The sequence below is a fragment of the Xylocopa sonorina genome, chromosome 6 (genome assembly GCF_050948175.1).
Source record: "Xylocopa sonorina isolate GNS202 chromosome 6, iyXylSono1_principal, whole genome shotgun sequence".
NCBI classification, from domain to species: Eukaryota; Metazoa; Arthropoda; class Insecta; order Hymenoptera; family Apidae; genus Xylocopa; species Xylocopa sonorina.
Window position 1 is genome coordinate 2,563,791 of NC_135198.1, and position 22,549 is coordinate 2,586,339.

The 22,549-nt window shown below is 39.8% G+C and overlaps 2 protein-coding genes across 2 annotated transcripts in view; one reads left to right on the forward strand and one right to left on the reverse strand.

Annotated features, from left to right (window-relative positions):
- Positions 1-22,549, forward strand: part of Maf-s (MAF bZIP transcription factor K) — a 475,183-nt gene that overhangs the window by 234,230 nt on the left and 218,404 nt on the right. The gene's annotated exons all lie outside the window — the stretch shown is intronic.
- LOC143424444 (uncharacterized) lies at positions 1,244-20,691 on the reverse strand. The gene is made up of 14 exons (XM_076896500.1): positions 20,683-20,691; positions 20,423-20,545; positions 19,840-20,321; positions 16,007-16,372; positions 9,378-9,967; positions 8,026-8,152; positions 7,747-7,932; positions 6,941-7,119; positions 6,601-6,686; positions 6,318-6,537; positions 5,802-6,104; positions 5,238-5,420; positions 2,699-5,153; positions 1,244-1,865 (listed from the first exon to the last, which is right to left on the reverse strand). Exons 1-14 carry the CDS (start codon positions 20,689-20,691, stop codon positions 1,730-1,732), a joined length of 5,445 nt encoding a protein of 1,814 aa, XP_076752615.1. The 3' UTR covers positions 1,244-1,729.

Genomic DNA, 22,549 nt, shown 5'->3' on the forward strand with positions numbered 1-22,549 from the left:
TATCATCGCGGCGTTACCGGTTGTTGTAATCAAATATTGTGCGAGCGAAAATTGAAACGCGTCGTACGGACAAACTGGTTCGTACATAACCGAGTTTCCATCGTTCCACCGGGCTTGGTTAACACGTAGCGTACCACAGAAATACCGGATCCAGGTCATGACATCGAAAACTGCATTTCGATCGGCTGTTGCCTCTGTTTTCTGGTGACCCGAAAACCACTGCCTAGCGACCGTTCGTGACCATCCGCTTTCGACGGCGAGATCTACGAATTTGCGCAAACAAGACTTTTAATACCATCTCGTTTCCATGTAATCGAGTACTGCTTCGTCGACACTGCAATATCAGTAATCTTGGCGGATAAACTTTAATTTTAATAAATGTCGTAATAGGTGTTTCGCCTCGATGCGTGTCGCATAGTACAGGAAATTGTCGACTTATTGTTTCGTTTACTGACGAAGGAAATTCCAACTTCGCACTCTAGTAAATACCGAGAAAGAATATGACGTATCTTTCAGAGAAATTACGACTTCGAGTAATCGGCTGTTGAAGGTAAGAACTTCTCAATGCAGTGCTTGCGAATTGAATAGCCGTGGCTTTCGTCCAGTGGGATGTTAAGGACCGAATTTTCCCAAAAACACGAAGCAACGTCTGTTCCTCGAGTTATTCAGCCGGTTCCGTTCGCCAACAACTCCCGAAGAACTTTTTTTCCCCACAACAAAGTACGAGACGTTTCTATACGAGCTTCTTTGTCACCGGAAGTCTTTAACGAGTCAGGAATTCTGAAGGTCCGCGAAAGTAACGCTACCAGTGTATTTAATAATCTTCGTCTACAAACGAGTTCTACAAATGAAATACAACCTGTCATGGGAACATTCAGTTGGCTTACGAATTCGATACTATATAATTCATTATTCTATTCACGTAATACTATTTCGGTGCTGAGCGGAGCGTACAATGATGGATGATGGTTTAAACATTAGAACTACCATCGATTAAAATAAATTAACTTCTTCCGAAACAGTAAAAACGACACGTACATGGAAAAACACGTTGTTCATGAGGAACGAACTGAAAAATTACGGAATGTTTTCGCAATTGCACAACAATCGCGCGGTAAATTTGAGAAATTTCTACGAGAAATCGTATAAGCTGATCTTTCTTTACCTTGGTAGTTCTAGTGTAAATTACTATATGACCAACGATGAGGTTTTCTTACACTATGCACAGATATTTTTTTTAATAAAAGTGTGCGAATTAAAATTACTGGTTGTCGAGAGTGGACGTATCTAAGCATATGAAATGCAGTGGACACGGGGACTGCATCTGAAAATAGTTTCAAGTGGTTCCAGCCGGCATAGCGAGAGACGGTTTAAAATTGGCATAAAACTAGGCTACATTCCGTCCGACCCATCGGAAACACTCTGCGACATGCAATCATTGTGCAACACGAACACGTCGGGTGCAACGTACATAAATAAATGCGTCTTAGACACTAATCAACAGTCTCTTATCGCCATTGAATCATGAGACTTATCGTAAAATGCTTATCGATTCTATGCGCGATCAGAATAATTCTAAGATAAAATAAATACTAATCTTGCGTGCACGCACGCTTAACGCCGAGTTAATTACTGCCGTTTAAATCGAGGGTCGTGTAATAATTTATGAGGGAGGCGATCGAGAGATTTGGTCAGAAAAATCGAGGAGCGGGGAGAGGACGAAGAGAACTCAGAAAGCGTAAGATCTCCGCTTAATTGGCTTGGGTAATTCCGTGCCAGCGATGGCTTTGTCCGATGGAATTTTTGGCACTTCCAGAGCTGACGGCAAACTCGAGTCCTCTTGTGGATTCAGCCAGTGGCTCGTTCTGAAAACAGGAGGGAAAAGTGAATATTGAGCGGTATAATCAGACTCTTGATGCATCGAAATGTAATTGAACTTATTTATTGACGTCTTAAAGAATCTGAAGAATCTTTCCACTGACTCTAAATTGCTAGGCAATCGCACAAGTAATGATATTTTAAAAAAATTCACTGTCAGTTTTTGGGAATTGCTCGAACAGGACCATTTGTCAGCCGTTTATTCCATTTTCAAACAATTTATTAACTTTTAATTTGAAATAATTCGTATCGAAGAATATGTTTGATCAATAATTCAACAAATATCTAATAAAAAACATTAAAAATGTAATTGTCCATGTCTTACAGAAATTATAAAATTGTAATGGTTTTGTAAAAGTATAAATCTCTGGATAAGTCTAAAGACAAAATAAGATGGCGTTAAAGTAATACACTTTTCATGAAACGAAGAAAAAGGGTTACCAGATAAAGGTATTTAAACAATAACTGAAATTCCGTTAAAAAAATTCTATAATAATCGTATGCAGTGGAAATTCGTCGTGCTTCGATTTAAAACAAAAAATAGCATTACTCATGAAGCATTTCAACGATTATCAAAAAACTCGCTAATGAAATTAGTTAAACCTTAAGTACCATTTCAAATCAACAAGAATCTGATCAAAAAAAGAAAATATAAAAAATGGGAAAATCTTGTTGAACCACTAACAAGTGTTAGCAATAAACGCCAACCATCCCGTATAAATACGAATAAAGATAAGAAGCTTATCATATGCGTGTGACTCTAACGAATACTTTTACCGTCTGTTTTACGTCTCCGCTCAGCAAGTGCAACTAAAATTACCTATAGCCCAATGGAATGCCGTCAGTCACTCCCGAGACGACTTGATCGACATCGTTGCCCGCGTCATCGGCACTCCCGCTATCAGACGAATCGTTCTTGCTCTGATTCACTCCATCGACGTCTGTATTGTTTCCATTTTCATCGATAACATGCTTACTCCTCACGGTGATATCAGCCCGATCGATCGATTCCGCGCCACCGTTCCCTTTGTATCTCTGTTCACCGTCGTACGCCGCTATCCGATCCTCAATCTTATCTGGATACCGATGTAACACGTTCTTTTCGTAATAATACTGACCGGGTCTCATTACTCTGTTGTTATCCGTCTGGGAGATCAACGGCCTCGGAATTTCGCTGGTAACTCGGTTCTCCACTCTGTCGATGTCGTATCCGGCTTGACTCGTCGCTTCCGCTGGCTCCGTGACGATCGTCACGCTGTGCACCTTGGACGGTTTCGGTCGCGAGAGGTTTAAATACGAAACCCCTGGTGATTTATCGACTTGATAATTAATCTGCGCCGGCCTGTAAACGGGAGTCGTATGAAACGCGCCACCATAATCGTTCGGACCGTGATCTTTGCTTGGATTCTTGATGAATTCGTGGTTCAGGATGGGACTCGTGGAACCGTAGTAGACGGTGCTGGGATTGACAGTGCTTCCTTTCTCGTTTACGCTCACAGTGGGTCTATTAGGGAACTCGGTCCGATAGCTTTGACCGTAATCAACGTTCGGTTTGGTAGATGCTTGCTGATAACCTGGAATACTCGACCAGACATTGAAATCAGTCTGTACCGGTTTCTTATTCGAGTTCGTCTGATAAGGTTTAATTAAGTGAATCTGTTGATCGTTCACTTGATTCCCGATGTTCTTCTCAGAAGAGACACTAGACCAAGTCGTATACCTGGTTCCAGACGTATATTGTCTCTCAGGATCGTTTAAAATGCTTTGTTGCTCCTTCGTTGGGCTGTTAGGTTTCGCCCCAAAGCTCTGCGAACTCTCGTAACCAGGACGCTGCTGGTATTGCACCTTCTGCCAAGTGTTGGTCCCATAATTAGTCAACTGGTGATTGTCCGAGGAACTATAAATGGGCCTTGAAACTTGACTCTGGGACTGACTTTGGTATTGCGATGATTGCGCGGGCCAGGGACTCGGACCCGTTTTCGATCCATGGTCTTGCGGTTTGTAGTTGTAAAAATCCATTTCCTGGGGTGGTCTCCGCGTAGTTAGCTTCTGGAAACTGGTATAGTACGTGTACAGAGTGGGCCTTGGACTGGAACCAGAGAAATTCTCGAAGATTACGTCGTTCGCTGCGTAGCTGGGCTTGTAACCTTGACTCAGAGGGTTTGGATTGCTCGGATCGTTAAAGGCGTACGGAACGTAAGGGCGTTCGATGTAGACGTGCGTCGGAGAATGCGTCACGGCTATCGGTTTCACGGGAGGCAGATAGGCTGGTACGGATTCTTTCGAGATCGGTCTTTCACGCACTTGTTGATTTAACGAGGGATTTATTCGTATGCTCGATCCGTGGATGGCGTCGTTCACGAAGACGGGGGAATTGATGGCGTTGTTTTGTACAACTATGGTGACGTTGTCCGGTGGGCCAAGAGGTCTCTTGACGAAGATTTTGTTCTGCTGATGAATGCTAGCTTTTGGAGGATTCGAATTCGAAATGATACTCTTCTGTTGCTCCTCAAGGCTGGTTGTTTTCGGTGTGGTTCCAGGAAGTGGTGTACCTTTCTTCTTGATCGTGTCGAATATCCCAGCTCTGCTTCTTAGCACAGGTCTCTCCGCCCAGAATTCCAAATTCAGCTGGCCTATAATCGGATCGTTGCAAGACACTCGTTGGTTCTTCAGCGTGTCCGCGGTCAACAGAACGAAGGGCTGAATCGTTTCGATGTTATCCATGGTCGCGCAGAGTACTTGGGCCAGAGTGACGCGTCTGATCTGTTGGAGTTGTCCAGGCGTGAAGTTGTTCTCGCGTCGCGAATTTTCGTACCAAAACCTATCGCCGCGACGCAGATTGCTAAATTGCTGGCCGATTATACAGGCGAAGGTGGGACCGACCAAACCGCCCTTCACCGACTTCTCAGCGAGTCCAGCGGAGAACAGATCGATATCCTCCACGGATGAATAGACCAATCTGAATTTTCGGGCTGCAGATGGTGGCATCACACTGTCCAGGTCGTCGAAGTCTCTTATCGAGGATAAACCGCAAGGCTCCCTCCATTGGACGTAAGGAGGAATCCCGTGATCTCTGCCCCGTTGGATGTTGATGGATGCCAGATCCATTCCAAAGGGAAAGCTGGGAGTTTGGAACAAGTGATTGGTTAACTCGTCGCTTACGTACTCGTCCCTTCTCTGGGCTGGTTGATTGATTAAACCAAGAAGAAGACGGTCTACCGACCCTGCTGTTTCCAGATTGGCCGGATTGGTCAGCTCGTCGTGAATGGATACGTCTGTGGAATGGAACGACAATTTCTTAATTTTATCGTCTCGCGGTTTAAGATGTTTCCGAGATCTCGCATCGCGTGGATACTGACTGTTAAAAATAGGTTCGTGGTTGCTGTCGAAGCGGACGAAACTCTTCTGAACCAAAGAGTGGCCGAAACGATAGGCAGCCGTGGAAAAGGAGTTCACGATGGTTGGATTCACGGTGGGATCGTAGTCTTCGAAGTAGCCCTTTCTCAGAAGCTCGAGGCCAAATATTTTCATCACGTCTTGACCTAGAACATTACAATTTCAGCTACGTCTATTTTTCAACTGTTTCCTTGTTTCGTCGAACATTAAACCTTATAAATTAATTGATACAGATATTTTCTATACAACACAGCACTTATATAACACTATTTCAATTTCTGATCCATTTTAAGTGGTGTTCTAAGCTATTTTTCATTTACTTAATTTGCATAATCCTTGAATAATAATTGATGAAAAATGTCATAATTGATAATAGCTGGGTAATGTATATACGATTATCGCAGTGAATAGGTTAATGGCATTTATGGGAAAACGATTAAAACTTATTCTCCTACCCAATAAAACGTAACAATCGCAAGGAGCAATGTCGTTCAAACAGTTTAATCACAATTTAACCGGTCGTTTACCAAGAACAATAGGCAGGTACTCCCTGTAGGTGATGTGCTGGACAATGGCGCCAACGATCCTCCGAGACTCTTGGAATAGTTTCTCGTCGCTCCAGTGAGCGTTCAACGCGGCAAGTTTTGTGGCTATTCTATTGTGAAGTCTCAAGAAAGCCACGTGGAGGGACGTGAGAGCAGGTTGTTCCCCAAGGCGACCGTCGCCAGCTCTGAAGCAGCTCGTCGACAACGATCCGCGCTTGCAGAGGTCGGAATCGAGTTTCGGTAGCACTGGCCTCTGCGATTGAATCCTTCCGTATCGCAGCAGACCTGAAAATACAATTTTAGCAATTTGGATGTATTTAATTTTAGCAATTTCGAGAATAAACGATAAACATTTGGTCTTTGTTACTCTTTAGTTTCATGTTTTCTATGAGACTAAGAGATTAAAAAAAATTATATCGCTAAGTTAAACTTTAATTTTACTAATAATTGTAAACAGGCAGGAATTGTACAAAATCGGAGGTAAATTCGGTACGCTACCATTTCGAAATAACCGCAGTGTATCGGATTGAAATGGGTTGCTACTGTAGACCGTGGAAGCGTCCAAGTAACTCGTCACTTGCGATAATTGCTCCCTGGGACCAAACACGCAGTCCTCTGCCGGTGCTGAACCACTTCGGGTGAACTCCAAACACCTGACGCCCAGGGGACCGAAGAAATCATCGTCCTCGTTCACCGATATCGGTAGACACTCCGGATGCTGCGGAGATTAGATCTCTCGTAGTCGATAAATAAGACGGAGCTGAGTTACAGGAACAGTTACCATGAATTCTGCTGGTTGAAAGGCGGCGCCGAACTCGAGACAGCATTGTGGTACGCTACCGTTGAATCCTCTGCTTTGACCGGTGGCTGCAGCCGAATATTTCCGTATCTTTTTATCATTCGTTCATATTCAGATAAAGCAAATGAATTTTCGGACTGTGACAATTACTTTTATCTCAAATACGAACAAGAAGCTTACTTATCTCGCGATTGTCGTATTTATATATTGGATATTTGTTATCAGGGATTTTATGATATTGCACATAATGCTTATATTATTAATTAATCCTTTCTTAACTTGAGATACACGAACTTTTACGGAAGATCGATTCAACGGTTACCTGTCAAATCGTGGTCGACGAATTGCCCCCATTGCATCAACATATGAGTAACAGATGCCAGAGGAATGTTCTTATCCTCGTGAATCATTGTTGTTACCCGTCTCGCACTGGGAAGTGGTTTTCCTGATACCGATCTCCTGACACTCTGAATCCCGTCGTCGTAAACCGGAGGCAGGAATCTAAACAGCAGAATTCCACGACCGTTTTACTTTTACTAGTAAAAATTGTATCCTCTCTCACTATTGCAATTATGCTATGGCGGTCCTCCAACACCTGCCATTAAAAAGACAACAACCTTCAGACACACGATACAGTTTCCCGAAAGTACCTGTTTCCATCGCTGTTTCTATATAATAGAGTATTATATAAATTCAACTATGTGTATAAAGTCAATGTGAAATATTCTATAGTTCTATCATTTTTCTTTTCTTCGCCCTTTCTTACCGTTTCTTTAGCCTCCCTCCTTTCTTCTTCTCTATGACTTTAACCTAATCTAAGATCGATTGTATAGTTTTCATTTTCTATATATATCATAGATCTAATGTATATAAAAATTAAGTCTAGTTTAAGTTGTATCTTTAGGTTTATTGCACTTTGTAAATCTTATTTGTTAGCAATAAAAGTTCTGTTCCAAAAAGAAAGGCGCGACTCCGCCATTTTGGTACCCTTACCGCTACTACTCCACTAAGCAGGCCCAGAACGACAGGCGTAGAAATTGAGAGACGCCATCACGTTCCTTAACAAACGCAGAAACACTATCGCGATGGCACTTTTTAAACAAAATTTGGTTACTCCTCGGATGTTACCTCTGCATGGTAGACATGGCGGAGCCCCACCAAAGATGTTGCAGGTTGTTGCAGCTCCCATCCGAGGTTCTGTATCTCAAACTAGCCAATGGACAGTCGGGAATTCCTCTGTTTGGACAGCCACGCTGGAGTGGATTGCGTTGACTACGACGAGACGGAAGCAGGTCCATCGAGGCGTTCGGGAATCTTGAGCAAACGCGAGTCAAGGAGAATTGGGAGGTTAAATAAAGGTGGAGAACTCCGTGTTCAAGCAGACGTAAAGCGGTTGGGAATTCTTACTTTCTTTTGAACATCGCGCTGCTTTGAAGAACGGCGAATCCATACTTAGCGAGCGTTCTAGCTTCGTCTGTTTGATCGTTGAAGACGGCCACGTGTCTCGCTGGATTGTCGGAGGTCAGATACAAACCTGTTCGAACGTACATAAGATTGGATTTAATCGGTGGTATTTTGAAAGGGTTGATAATGAGCGAGTATCTGTTTTTAAGTTAATTCGAGAACGATGGATGTTTGTAAGGAGTAAAAGTATCGTATTGATAAAGAGTTAACTTAATTATATATATTTTTTATAGTAGAGGGAGTAACTCAATATAAATTCGAATCTAATTCAAATAAATCTTTATATTTCAATTTAAACCTAATTTAATAATAATTTTTCAAACTTTAATTCACCAATCTTTCTTTTCCTTTATTTATAAAACTCTCTACTGCAATAAAAAATATGTAGTAAGATCAGATTTAAGTTATATACTAAAATGTGTAGTTTAATCTCTTTATCCTACTTCTATTTTCTCCTTGCCTACAATTTCCACCAATTTCAAATTCCTACGTTCTTAATAACGATGGTCCAACTATCAGGAGCATATAGTCGAAACCACGTTTCTAATACCAAGTGATAAACTCCTTTTTTTCATTTTTCTCGCGCAATCTTCCTCCCTGCTCTATGTAATCCTGTCAACAGGACCGTCTTCTATATCAAAATATTATGATTCACGAGTTGACAAGTATTCTTTATCCTTCTCGCGGAATTTTCGCACTCTGCTTGATATCTCTACCACTGTTCTATATTCTTGTTAACTCGAGACGAATTTTAGTAGGAATTCACGATTAAAGTCGATAACGCACACAGTAGTTTCTATTATTATTCACAGATGTCTCTGTTTCGCGGGCATTTAACTCGCGTAATGCGTTAAGATGATAGCCAGGGGCTCGCGCTTTAGATCTTTTAGATTCCGATTATTTTAATATCGGCACTGATCATCGAAGAATCTCTAATATTGAAAACTGATTTTACAATGAACGAGCTTGCAGCAAACAGTATTCCTCATGAACAAAAATCAAACATGAAGAAATTCAAATATAGTAAATTAAATTAATATAAATAATATGTCATTATTAAAATATATATGTTCGTATTGTGTTAAGAATATACGTATTATTCTTAAATTCCCAAAATCAACAAAGCTCTAGAACTAATTACTTCGTTATAAAATACTCCACTATGAACTGTAGTAAACTGAAAGAATCAAATATACGAATATAATAAGTTTTAACACACATGCAGTAACATCTGCTCTGAAACTACTATCCATTACAGCTTACACTAAAATTATTTAAAACGTATAAAAACCCACCCTTCGAATAAAGCATCGGTTCCTTAATATCGTACAGATCTTCCATAGCATTCAGACCAAAATTAGCCGCCTCCAAAATGTCTTCCTCGCTAGGTTCGTTGCTCTCATCGTAACCAGAGTCATGCTTATTCCTTTCCATGGGAACCACCTGATCTTCCCTATCATCGCCCACAGTCGTCCTCGGAAAAATCCCTCCAGGATTTTTCTGTGCGTACCTTTTCTCGCCCACATCCCCTCCCAGCGAATTCCTCTCACCGAAATCTTCCAGTTTCGAAGGCTGGTCCTCCCCCGTCGTACCGTCAGCCGCGTTTTCTTCAGAATTCACTGGAACTCCCTGATCCGAAGGGTAGTCGATCGAGTGCCCTACTTGTTCGAACAATTCACGTACATACAGTAGCGTTTCCTTGTATTCGTTTGGATTCTCAGGTATGAACAGAGTTTCTATCGGTGTGGTGTTGGTGGAATTCGTGTCTGATTCTTCGTAGATTGCAAGGGGTGGTTTTGAAGAAGTCTTGGAGAACGGTAGTTCAAGTGGTTCATGATTCGCGGCTGAGTTTGACGGGGTAGTGGAGAGGAGGACGACGACGACGCTGAAAAGTAAAATCCCTGTTTAAATTTCTGTAGGGCTTAATTCTGTAAATGTTAGATACTTCATTTATTTTGTAATGCGCTTTAGGATTTTAATTCATTCGTTGACACCGATGAGTATACTCGTGGATGGCAGGATCTTACCGATTGACAGCACGATCTTTTTCATTATATTTGAAATGTATCTTAATGTTAACTTGTCTACATTGGAAAGTAATAAATATAGAAATAACGAGGCTTGTATAAACGCGAAAACTGTAAACGGCAATGGCGATACTAATGTGATTGCAAAATTTTACTATTTTTTTAAATTATTCAGTTTTAGATGGTAATGAGAAACATTTTTCAACCCCCCTTCTTGATAGAAAGGCGTAAAATTGAAGTTTAAATATTTGAATCAACCCTTTCAGACCTAATGCACACTATAATGCACAGTGGCTTAGAACTTCAGTATCTGACTTGAGATATTACAGTTATGACTACAACTATATTGAACATCCTAGCTTTATTAACCCTTTGACTACAGCAGACTTTGAGTCGCACCAGTTGTACCATATCGTAGAAATTCATTCGCGATGAACACCGTGAAATTCAAATAACCAAAACTCTCAATTAATACTGTTCATTTCTTTGCAAGATTTCTTTAAGAGCCTATAGTATCACAAGTGCAAGTATTTCAAGCGCTCACGTTTCATATCACAAGTTTCATATCACAAGCGCAAATTTTCCAAGCGCCTTTAGGCACTAACAGCAAGGGGTTGAAGGGTTAAGTAGTATAATACCTCCATGTTGATTTAATTCGAAACGCATGACATGAAGAAAATCGAGTCTGATGGGATTAACGGTGTTCGAAGGACGCATTAGGTAATCGATCTGAAACATCAGGTCGAGCGCTCCATACGATCACCCCAATTATCCCCATTTCCCACACGGTTTTAATTACCAGCGTTGCACAGGACGCTCGTGGCGGCGATGTCGGTTTCGCGTTTCCCCGTGCGTGGCGTCGACTTTCTCACGGGGAACGGGTCGCGCGAAACAGCGAAACGCGAACGCTCGTTTAGGACCCGCGTCGGATACCGTTCGTCACAGCACGTGCGACCGCCTTATTTGCATTCCGCCGCGTTACCCGCATTTAATTGCACCGAATCGCGGGCGGCCGATCGGCTGTACCCTGTGTACCAAACGGCTCTCTCTCTCTCTCTCTCTCTCTCTCTCTCTCTTTCTCTCTCTCTCTCTCTCTCTCTCTTACTCTCACGTTACGCCGCGTGATTCTTGTCACGATGAAATTGAACTGGATCATCGATCACCGTGCGCCACGCATTCGTAACATGCAAACACCCGTTACCGAGTTTTTCCACGCGATTACGCGGCGGGAATACCGATTCCGCAGGGATGAGCAAGCGAGAAATGACACTTTTCTGTGTACGTTCGACGATTTATGCTAAATGCTTCGGAAATGGCACATTCGAAGATTTATGCAAAGTGGTTCGCGAATGGTGTGTTCGTTAACGAAAACATCCGATTTCAGATGCCGTTCTCTCTCTTTTCTTTTACAATTCTTGGGGACGTAGATGTTGCACGTTGATTCTTATGAAAACAGAGAAATATGGGTATTAATTACAAGTTTGTAAATAGAATATTTACGTGGATATATTATGATGCGAGTTTATTGTTCGTGTATCATTCCATTGTAATTTCGATCACACGTCAAAGAGCATTTCTTGGTGCACATTCAGGGTTGGCGTATCGAACGGTTACAACGCTAGAAATATTAATTTATCTTCTCGTTTGAATATTAAAATGTTTGAATCGCGTTGTGCGGATACTACACTTGCATTCCACGCTTAAATACAAGAAGTGTATAATATAACTTTTTTTTTCATTTCATTGTACTTCATAATTTTTTTTAGCATTTTACACCGAATTATTTATGGTAGGTCATCATTTCACGAGCGCCTCGTCTCGTTGATTGAAAATTAATTAATGACACTCTGCGAGCAAGAAATACTACCGAGTTATAACTTCTTTCATGGCCGTAGACTCCGTTAACTCTTCAACTGCGGGTGTGGTTTATAGACCACATACTAAAATCATAGCCAGAGGCGGATCTGGTATATAAACAACATGTTAATTTTCACTAATATCAAATAGCGGTAGTGACTTATATAGCACTAAAATAAAAATAAAATAAATAGAGTAAAAACAAATCTTTTAAAATAGAATATCACTTCAGTAATAGAAGATTCGAATGTACGTTCTTATTTTCATTTTGTTTATCTTATCGCTGTGCTAAAAGTATGCGCGGTTAAAGGGTTAATGAGATGTGAATATTAATTGAAACGCAGATGACATCGAAGGGAAGTAATATCTTAAGTATCACGGCCAACTAACACAAATCCTTTATTTGGAATGTGGGGAGATGTAACGGGACCATCGATTGTGAGATGTTGGCAAGATACAAAGCAAACGGAATTATGTTTTCCTTATTTCTCGAATGTAACAGGAACAGAGTCGATAATTAATATTGGGTCACCCGATTTTGAGGGTTTCGATCAAACTACGTAAATGATAACAAAATTCCACTGTAAAAATGAACAGAACGGATTTCACATAAAAAAATCATGCAGCAAACATTTTCCTAATCAAATTTTGTTTTTTCTGTCTTATATTATACTTTTATCGAGCTAAGATGACCAATTACATCTACTTTCACAAAACGAAAAAGCATAGAAATACATGCAATTAACGCGCCTGGTACAAGTAGTTAGATCTACCGGAAAATTCTGTCCGATAATATTATTTCAGGTTTCAATACGTATACACATGCTGATTTAAGACATATACTGCTATCTCTCTTTATTATTGCATTTACACACATGTGCTCTTCTAAATTAGCTGAAACAAAAACGTCTCGTATGATTAACAAGCGAGACGCGATCGTGTAAACATGGTTATCGATAAAATCCATTTAAGACATTGTATTTTGTGCGAATTCCGAGCTGAGCTGGAAAATTCTCTCGCATCCATCATACTCCCCAGACTTAGCACCCTCCGATTATGATCTTGTTTTTCATCTTGGAAAATTTTTTGAGGAAAAAAGCTTTTAACTGAAGTAGATAAATCTAAATGCTTTTAAAGGCAAGGTATTTTTCAAAAATGGTATTTACAAATTGCCATCACGCTGGCAAAAGGTCATAAGTAACGATCAAAATTATATTGTACAATAAATATTATTAAATATATGGAAAATGTACTATTTCCTTTCACTTCACAGATAGACAGAACTTCCTCTGGTAGACCTAACGTATAACATAACAACTAATTAATCATTTAACTGTGGATACTTTTAGCACAATCGAAGAAAAATAAAATGAATGTTTATTGTATTTATTTTATGTTATTGCTGTATAAGTCGCAGTCGCTATTCGACATTAGCAAAACTTAACATGTCGTTTATATACCACAGCCGCCTCTGGCTATAATTTCAGTATATCGTTTATAAACCACACCCGCAGTTAAACGGTTAAACAAAACAATAATACTGATAAAAGAAAATGAAGAAGCAAATAAAACGTAACCCAAAATTGTAATAGAAATGACATCTGTTCGATCGAACCTACGATCGACGATCTCCGGGACGAAGCGTGAGAGACAAGAAAAGCAGAAACTCACAAAGCAGAAGGACGCATGTCGACAGTCTCCCTGAGGGCGTGTTCTGACCTGGGCCACGAATCAACCCTCCCTGAGGAACCGGGAGCCGCGTGCAGGAACGTGTCTTTCCAGCCGCGTGGCCTTCTCGAGGACGGTTCACCAAGTACTAAGCCGTGTGAAGGCCGATCGACCGGTCTTATCCGCGCGGAAGGATGCAGGACGCGATTTTTTTGCGCTTTTTGCCCGACTGGCCGGCCGCGCGCCTTTTTCTCGGATTTTTACTGTTACTCGAGCTGCCCCCCGGGGCGTCACCTCTTCGATTTCGTGCGTGGATTCAGACCCCGTGGATATCCTCTCTCCGTCACCTATTTCTCTCGCCTCCATCTATGTTCCAGCACGACCAGAGAAGGCTTAGTAACTAAGGACGGTGACGGAGAGAACGAACTGCCGAGAGCGATCGCCCCGAGGAGATATCGTGCCCGATTCCGGTTAGAACGGTCGTTTCGAGAGCGGTTCGGTCCGATACTATGGTAATTCGCGGCTGGAGCCGTGTGGACGGTCTTTAATCTCTCTGGGTTAGATGATCGCTTCTTTACACGTGTTTTCATTAGAGGTCGAGGAATTATTGGGGAGATTGAGACTTTGGTCCGAGTGGAATCGATAATGGTTTGTATTTTACTGGTTGGTAGTTAAATATGGAGGATCTGTACACTTCGAAGCCCCCGACTGACAGCTAAACAGATACCAATTGGTCGAAAGAGTAATTATTTTTTGATTTATGATGAATCTATAATGGAATGGATGTAATACTGTGCTTCGTATTGTCCATTTGTCAATTTAACTAACTAATCTATTATAACTTAAACTGACCGTTTAGTGTTTTTATATTAACCATTTAATTTTTTGCCACTGATAATGTATGCGCGATGTTGGATTGTTAGATTGGTTTCTATGTATAATGGAAGACCGTTTCGTTATTATGGATGAGATTAACGGAATATTTACTTTAACCCTTTGCACTCGAAAGAAAAAGTAACAGTATCTTTTACAGTTACATAAACCAAACTTTTCAGAACAGATTTCATTTGTAATTTGCTAACAGAATAAATGAAGCTATTACGATTTGTTTTTGTTATTGTGTCATAAACTGAAAATTGTTTGCATTGTTTCCATCGAGAAGCCTTCGAGTTTCAAGAGTAATTTTAGCAAAACAAATGCTAGAAATAGAAACTATTGTTATAACAGCAATATTTTAGCAAAATAAACGTTAGCAATAGAAACTATTGCTAATGTCTCTCAACAATGAAAAATTTTCATTTCAATAGAAAACTTGAGGAAAACACATATTTCTTAAAAAGCTGCGATGGAGTAAGTTTAACCTTCGTAATCACTGATCAACGTTAGTGTCCCCTCAGAGGAGACATCCGAGTGTGAAGGTTAATATTATATCTACGATGTCATATCGTTATTATCGATATGATAAAAATGTGTATCTGTATTCTGTTTATATGTATTGTTACTAGTATTGATTGCTATTTCCATGCATTTAATTGAACGTTTTCATGAAGATTATATCGTTTAGTATTCGTGTATAGTATTTGATCATTGGAAGGAGCATTTCATTCCCATAATCAGGATTGACACGCTTCTAATTTTATAAGTATAACTATAATTTTTCCATATTTAAACTTTTATAGCCATTAGGTAAATAATATATACTTGAGCTTAATTAATGAGCCAATATAAATATCTAAATAAGTACAATTTATTATCAAAAGATTATAACTTTTGTAACTGCATGATTCTAGAAATTTATAATTAAGCATGCGTTTGAGTAAAATACAAATACAAATAAAATTTATGTTAGAAAACAATTATTTTTTCAATCTGAAAATACTTTGCCAAAATAATTGCTCATAAATAACGATAACAATAAAAACGAAGCTATTGACCATTCAACCAATGAATCTGCACAACTAATATTAACAAAACGGGGTTGTTGTATACTTACAATTTGATGATACCTACAATAGTGAGTAAATATGAACTAATAAAATGCTTTTATTTCAATTAAAAGTTGAATAATATTATTTTTCTCTTATATCTTTAAATTTGTATATGCATTATAATTTTATTACTAAACTGTTATTTCTTCTAAACTGGTTCAATCGTTCATAGATAAACAACAGATAAGTTTCGTTCTTCTAAACAGAAAATCAGAAACCATATGAAAACAATAAATTTATCTTATCCGTAATAACTAGCACTGTTCATCGCGCTGTATGAGTACTAATTGCAAGTTCTTCGTCGCGTTATACGAATTCTTATCTCTAGACATCGTACATTTACGAAAAAAAGTTGTATTATTGGAATATCAAAGCGATACGTACCTTTTCAGTGTCTGGCAGCTTTCTCTTGCGCTTGCAAGCTCGCGATCGCCTTGCCAGACCCGTACAACACTTTCGCGCGCACCTGGACCCTCCTGGTGGCGGTGCAGGTGGTGCCAGCCGCGGAGGACCCGCTTCCGGTCCCGCCGCCGGAAGTCGAGGTCAACTGCAGCGCGGTGCCCGCGTAATTCGCGCCCCTGCAACTCGTGCAGCCCTCGGACATTCTCGCTCCCTGGATGTCCTCTCGTGTTAAACGCGAATCGCTTCTCCTGAACGCAATCACACCTCAGAATCGCTGCGACGACCAACAGGAGATGAATTATCTCATTGCTAATTTTTCTCGCTTCTCTTACTGCTTCCCATGCTTGTCTAACCGGTCAATTTCAAAGATGAGATCATAATTGTGAAAATTACTATTTTTGACGACAGTTAGATTTGCAACTTGACTGCAAAATTATACACAGAAAATACGGTGAATTAATGTAGTGTTAATGTAATAAATATTAATTGATTGATGGAACGGTTAAATGATCGCTTTTTACATTTTAACGCGTCGTAAATGCCGTTTATAGACGTTTAATGCTTGGGATTGAAAATGCAGATCACGGCTACAGTCCGCGAATTTTTAGGAAAATTTGCTGGAAAAAATACTAATTCTATTTTACGAGTTTGAAACGTTCAACGAAATCCCCAAAAATTGACTAAATCAAAAATTTCATTTTGTCGTCCATCATTTAAAATTACATATACGAGCCGTTTATTTTGAAAGCTAGCTACTTTAATATTTATATTTCTACTATAACTTATTATTACAAAGCAAATTGTAAATGAAAAAATAATAATAAAAGAATAAAATGAAAAAGAGTATAATGTTTATTCGAAAATCATTTAACCGCCACAGATAGAAATATATGGATACAAAATTTCGGAAGGTTTAGTGTTAATAATAAGAGGTTTAAATGTTATCTTAATACCTTGCTGGCAGATTACATATTAGTACATATTTTAAATTCAAAATTGACTAGCGTTGACATAATACTTTTTAATTTTACTTATATTTTTTTTCCAAATTTAACATCCAACGTCTTAAAAAGTAAAAATGACAAAATAAACTTGTCTAAATATATAAAGAAACCCTAACTTCTGTAAAATATACATGTCTTCAGCAGTAATTCTAATTAAGAACTGAACGGATACATCGCAATACCTGAAATATGACATAGGAAACAACATATGTAACGACCAGCAAGATATTAATAATTCAAATTAAAGGTGTTACGAAACCTTATACTGTGATAGCACAGGACGCTGAAAAAAATTGTGAACCACATATGCATCATTACGCTAAATGATTCATTGTTGGCGATAATTAAAATGGCTAACTCGAAAGGACAGTCGAACAGTCGTGACTGACCTTCGTTTTCATTCAAACCGTCGAATGCAATTCATCAATGCTTCGTCGCGTTGGAAGCTAATTGGCCACGAAGCACGCGAATTAATTTTGCGCAACTACCAGCAATTATTAACTCGCGACGCTGCGCAATGTTTCCACAATCGTTTGATCGCATTTCGCGGTAATCGAAGGAGTAACATTGCCGCGTGCGGTCACGTTCATACGTGCAAAAATTAATCACCATTATACCCCATACCTTTTAATACTTTAAAGATGGATTTTCTATATTTTCAAAAATTTTAATCAAACAGAAGAAATAGTCGATTTCGAGGAATGATCGCTAATTACTCGTTGAATGCATCCAGTGGCAAACAATTTAGAGAATCCGTAAGAAAACATTGTTCTTACGCACTGAAAATTCCTTAAACAAGCAAACAGTGAAGGTAAAGATTATTCACACGTACAGGTATTCGACACTTTCCCCTTCTACAAACACAGCGTGAGTATCTGCGAACACACGCTACCACGTTCAAAAATAATGCGTCACCAGTGTTCTCTGTGAAAACATTAAATTGCTTTATCTACCCTTGCTAGCATCAATTTCCAGCAAGCCTGTAAAAGCTTTCTTCAAAAACCAAAAATTGTTTAAAAATTAGGACGATCATTTGTATTGTATTCTAGTAAAATTTGATTTCCAAAGCTTTTTTAAAAAAAAGCAGAAAGCTTTTAAAGGCTCAAAGACCAAAATTTGCCTAAAAATTAAATCGATCATTTATATTGCATTTCAATAAAATATAATTTACAAATTTTAGTGATATGCGCTGCACTGTACGAAGCGAAGAATTCAACGCGTTAATTTGACTCGACTGGGATAATTAGAGTTGGAGTGATTTGAACGAGGCTGTAGCATGCGCGAGACGATGAAGGAACGGTGTGGACGAGGCATTACAATGGCAGCGAGCATAGCTCTGACCCATGCGCCGTTCACCATAAATCCGGGAAAATCTGGGTTAATTATACTAATGGCAGTATAAGGCGAGCTTTCCTACCGGCGACCTTACCGGAAAAAGGCAAGACCCGGTAACTTCCTCGGCTTCCATGATCGTTAAAGCGAATTTTACGCCACGAAGCAGGAACAATGTCTACTAATGGAACGATATTCCTCAATTTCGTAGCCGCCGCGCTCCGTGGAAAAAGGGAAATATCAACGGATGAAGGAACGTGTTTAACGAGAAGATAATGTCGCAGCGAATATTCGAAAACTCGGCGAATTTCTTCCATGAACGTTCCACAAGAGAAACCGACTCGAGGGAATCGAACTCAACTATTCGCGATGAATTTCTTTCAGTAAAAAATATACAAGAATTTGAGTGAACGTTGTGAAGATGAGAAAAGTCCAAATTGAAATTGATAGGACAACGTACAAAACGGAAACGAAAAAATAAGGGTAATTCTAGAAGTTATGAGTGCGTTGAAAAATAAGAGTTTATTCCTTTGCGATCGAAAATTTCGAGTTTAAGAAATGAATATTGGGACGATGAGAAAAATAAGAAATGAAAATTGACAGGTTACAAGACGGGGACACCAGCTTCCTCCGTTTAACTTCCAGAAAACCGCTCTCTCCAGAGCATCCGGTCTTTTAACCTATTGCCTTACAATCTCGACTCACGCTAGTACCCCAGATCTACACCCAAACTTAATACTTTCTAAAGTCCGACAGTTGCAAAAAACCTCGACGCCTGTCTCGAACACGTATCCACCAAAAGGACTAAACAGAATCAGCAAGGTGACGAACTATTTCGAAAAAACGAGCGGTTCTTGGAGAAGTATGCAGTGGCGTGGAAAAGTTTCTCCGACAGACAGTTTTCATATAATAGAATATCATTTTTTTAAAGAATATTCGCATGAAAGTGAACATCGAATATAATTGAAAGAAAATTTTGTCAATGCATGCATTGGTTTGCATAATTGTATATAACAACAGCAATATTTATCTATCTTGAGATTAAAAGGGTTCTTTAAAAAATGGAGACATGTTCAAATCAAACACTGGGAAAAATTGTACACAAACGAATACATATGAATTTTGCCACTAGTTTAACCCTTTGCACTCCATCGTAAATATAAATTACAATAAAGTTTGATAGCTACATTTAAGATAATTAATAAACAAAACAAAGTCCTTCAAGCTAAATTTCAAATAAAACACTTCGGATAGCGCAAAAAATTAAAAAACTAAACTTGGTAAATTCCAATTCCAAGATTTGAACACTATATAAATTGGCTGTGCACGGAATCGAAGAAATCTAACGATACAATACCTCCCTTCGATCTTTCCAAGAGATTTCGCGGCCAACTGGCCGGTTCGCAGGCTCGCGTAAAAAAAGAAAAAGCTAGAGAGAATAACTTTAGCACGCCACCGCGAAACGACTTGAAAACGTACACGACGAGCAGGCGAGGGTTATCCGGTGAAGGGATGAGGCATCCTCCGTCCGGTGGTGGTCTCTGTTCGCCGTGCTCTATGGCGAGCTGGCAGCTCGTTCGCAATCGGCGACGAGGTCCGTGCCGGTTCTGTACGCCGAACAAACTGATCGCTCGCGACGGCCTCGTGGCAAGCGCTCGCCACGGCCGCCTCGTCTCTCTTTTCTTCTTCGCCGGGGTCTTGGCTCGGCGGGCCTCTCCTTCGTCGCCGTCGGAGGACAACGCGACGTGTCCCAGCCGTGCCAGGAGGGGACACCCGGCGAAGTGCCCTCCACTTCTTCGCAGTTGCCCGCTCTCTGACTCACGATCCTCCGGTACAGTCGTCCCTGATAACAGAAAGAACCCGCGAACGGGCCTCGATAACGTAGAGTTACGGCGTTTCCGTCCGCCATTCTGGACCACGAGGACCCCGCTCGCTCCGTTCCTTCTTTTTTTTCCCTTCCACTTCGGGGACGACGATCGCGCGTCGCGTCGATTACTGGGTCAGCTGCAACCAGGACTTATTTTTAGCATTCAATGGACGTGGGCCGAATTTTTATATCTACTGGGTGTCCCGTCGGCAGTCGTTGTCGAATCTCTTCATCGAATACTTTCATTCCAAACGTACGTGTCAACATTATTCTAGAAGATAAACTTGGATCACTTTCGAAATAAAAATTTGAATTCGTCTATTAACCAGCTAATTTCCGTTTTCCAAAGTCTTGCTGATTTTAAATGTATTATTCATAATTTCGTTCAAAATGAAAAGATAACATAGAAATGTAAATATTGTAATAGCTGGTTTGATTTTTTTTCAAAAATGAACTTGAGCCATTTTCAAAATAAATGGCTCGTGTAGTCCCTACAGCTATAATTATAATTTGTAAACGATATAGTGTCGATAGTTTTTTTTTTACGGATGCAGGTTTTCTTCTTTGTTCCGCAAGTTTCTGTTGAGATTTCAGTAATATCTTCTTTTGTTATAATTTAGTGGTTGCGTCGTTCGTGATCATTGAACGATTATTATTATCAGTTACGAATACAGATTGCACTATCATTATTGAAGTGTACAGTGGCAAGGTTTACCGTGGAATCTTGAGGTACGACAAAAAATTAATATTGCAATGAGAAGTTATAGATATACCAACGCCATGATCGTGCTAAATTGTCTAGGTTCTTCGTGGCTTGTACTTGTCCAGTCATCGCAGACTGCGTTTTGGTTTTGCAATAGACGGCTAAATTAGAACACCAGCGATACCATCGATTTTCACGTCAAAGTCTGAGAAGTCACACACTTCCCATTTTCTACTACACTTTATTCTTTTATCAAAAGAAAGAAAAAAATAACGCGAATACTCTGTATTACACGTAACGATTTTCTCTTTTTTATAATGTAAAACAACTTTTTGGACAAAAAGTTATTCGGAAACCTCTAATTAGGGACGGTAGATGTATTGGAGCGAGGATCTTTCAAAACCAGGGCTGATCTTGCGCAAAAAATGGATACTGAAGAAAAATCAGGTCTTTTAAAAAGAGAGGACGCATAGTGCGGATAGAATCGTTTAACTAGTGAACTGCAATCAAAAACCTTATTTCGATGCGATTAACGGGTATAATTGTTAACTTTTATCAAACAGGAATGTAATCTTCCTTTGTTTTATTTTACTTCTTTCGTCAAATCTATAACCCGAAGCATCTGCCCTACGTTCGGCGCATACACTCGTCAGTGAATGATTTAATTAGGTGCCTTGTAAGGGATTTTTCAAATTAAATTCCGCAGTTGACTGGTTAAAGTAGGGGTTGGCAAACCCCGCGGCTCTTTGGCCACTTGAGTGCGGCTCTGCCACGAGTGATGATCGTCATGAATCATTTTATGGACATCTTGTTTACTATTCAATTTATATCACTAAATAAGATCACTATTAAGTATGATATAAAGATTTACTTACAGTTTAATTAAGACTTCAATATTGAATTAAAGTTTTTAAGTTTATAAAAGTATACCTACCTATATAGCTTAAATTTAAAAAATTTCGTTCTCAAAATAAATCTCAATCATTGCCAAGTTGATATTTGACTTTCAAAATAAATCTCATTGTACTATTGATATATTTGGCTCTCAAAATAAATCAGAATCTTTGTACTATGGTTATTTGACTCTAAGGATAAATCTGAATGGTTGTAGCGTAGTTATTTGGCAGTAAAAATAAATCTGAATGGTTGCAGTGTTGATATTTGGCTCAGTCGACTAATAAGTCTGCCGATCACTGGGTTAAGGGGAAACGACGCGATCGCAGAGCTGACTGTACCGCGATACGAGGATATCGGCGAGGGAGAGAGAGGGCACGCTGGGGCTACAGATCGGTACGCGGACCCAACTGCGAAACCTAACCTTCGATCGATAAAAATTCGACCGGCGAATGGCCGGACCTTGTGCTCCGTATAATTCTTTCGCAATACGGTCGGTACACGTGCACGAGCGCCTCAAAGATCCGTGGAAAATCGTGCCCCTTGCCGATCTTGGCCGCTCTTGCTGCCGGATCCGCCGCGATCTTCTTTTTTCCCACTCCCGTGCACGCGCGATCTCCACCTTTTTTCACTCGATCGCCTTTTACAGAGGCTTCTACTTTACTGGCCAATATTTCAATCCCTTTCGTCAGCATCTTGGTGTCAACATTTACTGTCAAATTTCT

Bases quoted from the DNA above. Each gene is read 5' to 3' on its own strand.
- LOC143424444 (XM_076896500.1), bottom strand. The intron at 7,933-8,025 runs GTAAGAATTCCC...CGTTTGCTCAAG, and splicing joins AGCGCGATGTTCAAAAGAAA to ATTCCCGAACGCCTCGATGG. The intron at 6,105-6,317 runs GTAGCGTACCGA...TTGTATTTTCAG, and splicing joins ACTGCGGTTATTTCGAAATG to GTCTGCTGCGATACGGAAGG.